At 42.9% G+C, this 1895-nt stretch overlaps 1 protein-coding gene across 1 annotated transcript in view; it reads right to left on the bottom strand.

Annotated features, from left to right (window-relative positions):
- Nucleotides 1–509: 509 nt before the first annotated feature.
- Nucleotides 510–1895, bottom strand: part of nkx2.3 (NK2 homeobox 3) — a 2845-nt gene continuing 1459 nt past the window's right edge. The window contains exon 2 of the mRNA XM_014023567.1: nucleotides 510–1586. Coding sequence (XP_013879021.1) covers nucleotides 943–1586 — 644 coding nt within the window. The 3' untranslated portion in view covers nucleotides 510–942. The remainder of the gene's footprint in view (nucleotides 1587–1895) is intronic.

Below are 1895 nucleotides of genomic sequence, written 5' to 3'. Positions count from 1 at the left end.
GTGCTCTCTCTGGTGGTTTCCAGGCTGTGTGTGGGTCTTGGAGATGCTGCTGTCCGTCTGGTTTATGTCCATCTCTGAATCCTGAGCGCACATTTAGCTCGCCTTTAAATTCTCCCTGCTTCTGGTTCTTGTCTCAGACTCAAGCAAACTTTCTCACAGAAAAAGGGAAGAAGAAGAAAAAAAAAAAAACCACCACGCTGCAGTCTTGAGAAATTGATGAGAAATGTTGGATGGCTTTCTTTCTTCTTTAAAAAAATATAAAAATAAAACATATTTTTTTATCCAAAGTCCAATTATTTCTTTACAGCCACACACATTTAGAGACACGTAAACTTTCAAAAGCACAATATAATAAAATCACTTGTGCTCTTTTTTTTCCTTGTTGTTTTGACTCCATCCCGCTGAACTGAGACCGCAAAAATGTTTTTATTAAACCGATATTTTAGATTCCCTCAAAATAAAAACCGTACAGAGTAAACACAAATACTATTCAAAAAACATAAACCATGTGAAAAATAATACAGTTTTTATTAGTTTACATTGCGCTTTTTGCGCAAATTGTTGCCTTTTTTGTGGATGTGAAAACAACGTTTTGTAAAAATGACTAAACATACTTAATGGTTTAATTATAATAACACCTAATATAAATCAAATGCTATTTAATGCCTATAAAATACATGCTTTATACAAGTTCTCTTTTTTTGCAGAACGTTACATCCGTTTTGCACCATCACGCACAAACTAACGCGTCGGTAACACTAATAACACAAATCCAACACGCTTTCCAAGAGTTTCAAACAAACAATGCAAAGAGTGTGTTTTATTTAGTTCAATGAGCGGGTTAAGGTTACTTCATAGACGTTTTTTATGTTGCTGCCTTCACCAGGCTTCAGTCCATTTCTCCATCCATCCATGGTGATGTGGTGAAATGTAAAGTCTTAGCTACCAGGCCCGGATCCCCTGCAGTGTTCCTTGGCAGGGGGTGACCACCGGGGCTTGGGGAGCCTGGCTTTGCGTCTGGGCACCCAGGTTTCCCAGGTTCATGTTCATGAAAGTGTTAGCCGGGGTGCTGTTTGGAGGAAGCGCGGGTAAACTCGAATAAGAACAGGAGTAAGTGTTGGAATACACCGAGTTGTTGTAGCTGTAGGCCGGGTAGCCGTTGTAGCTGTACGGGTTCGCAGCTCCGACCGTGTACGGTGGGTTATAGTTCTGGGATCCGGTCAGACAGGGCCTCCCGTCCCGCACCAGCACCGGCACAGCCACCCTCCTCGGCGGCGGCGGAGGGTGATGATGATGATGGTGGTGACCTGCGATCTCCAGAGTCTTGTCCTGCCGCTGCCTCTTGCATTTGTACCTCCGGTTCTGGAACCAGATCTTGACCTGGGTGGAGGTGAGTTTCAGGGAGCTGGCCAGGTGTTCCCTTTCAGGGGCGGACAGGTAGCGCTGCTGCTTGAAGCGCCTCTCCAGCTCGAACACCTGGGCCTGGGAGAAGAGGACGCGGGGCTTCCTGCGGGTCCTCTGCTGCTTGGCGGCGGATTTCTCCGAGTCCGGATCCTCACAGTCTCCTCCTAACGCAACGCAGCTCTCTGGTGGCATAAAAATCAAAACAGTTTGATATCTAATTTGTTCTTTGTAAATGTATTCCTAAAAAATGCCATGTTTAAACGATAAATGCTGTTATTTTTTAGGATTTATAATTAGTTCCCTGCTTTTGGTTTTTGTATAATTACAGGATGTACAATGCGTAAAAAGAGCAATATAGTCATTATGTACAATAACTATAAATAATGGTACTAGTAATAATAATTACACACACACACACACACACACACACACACACACACACACACACACACACACACCCCCTTCTAGACTATTTTTTTAATTTTTATTTA

This window comes from Austrofundulus limnaeus, unplaced genomic scaffold, assembly GCF_001266775.1.
Source record: "Austrofundulus limnaeus strain Quisiro unplaced genomic scaffold, Austrofundulus_limnaeus-1.0 Scaffold0, whole genome shotgun sequence".
Classification (NCBI taxonomy): Eukaryota; Metazoa; Chordata; class Actinopteri; order Cyprinodontiformes; family Rivulidae; genus Austrofundulus; species Austrofundulus limnaeus.
The sequence above is the reverse complement of the archived record's forward strand: the minus strand, read 5'-3'. Positions and strand labels throughout refer to the sequence as shown.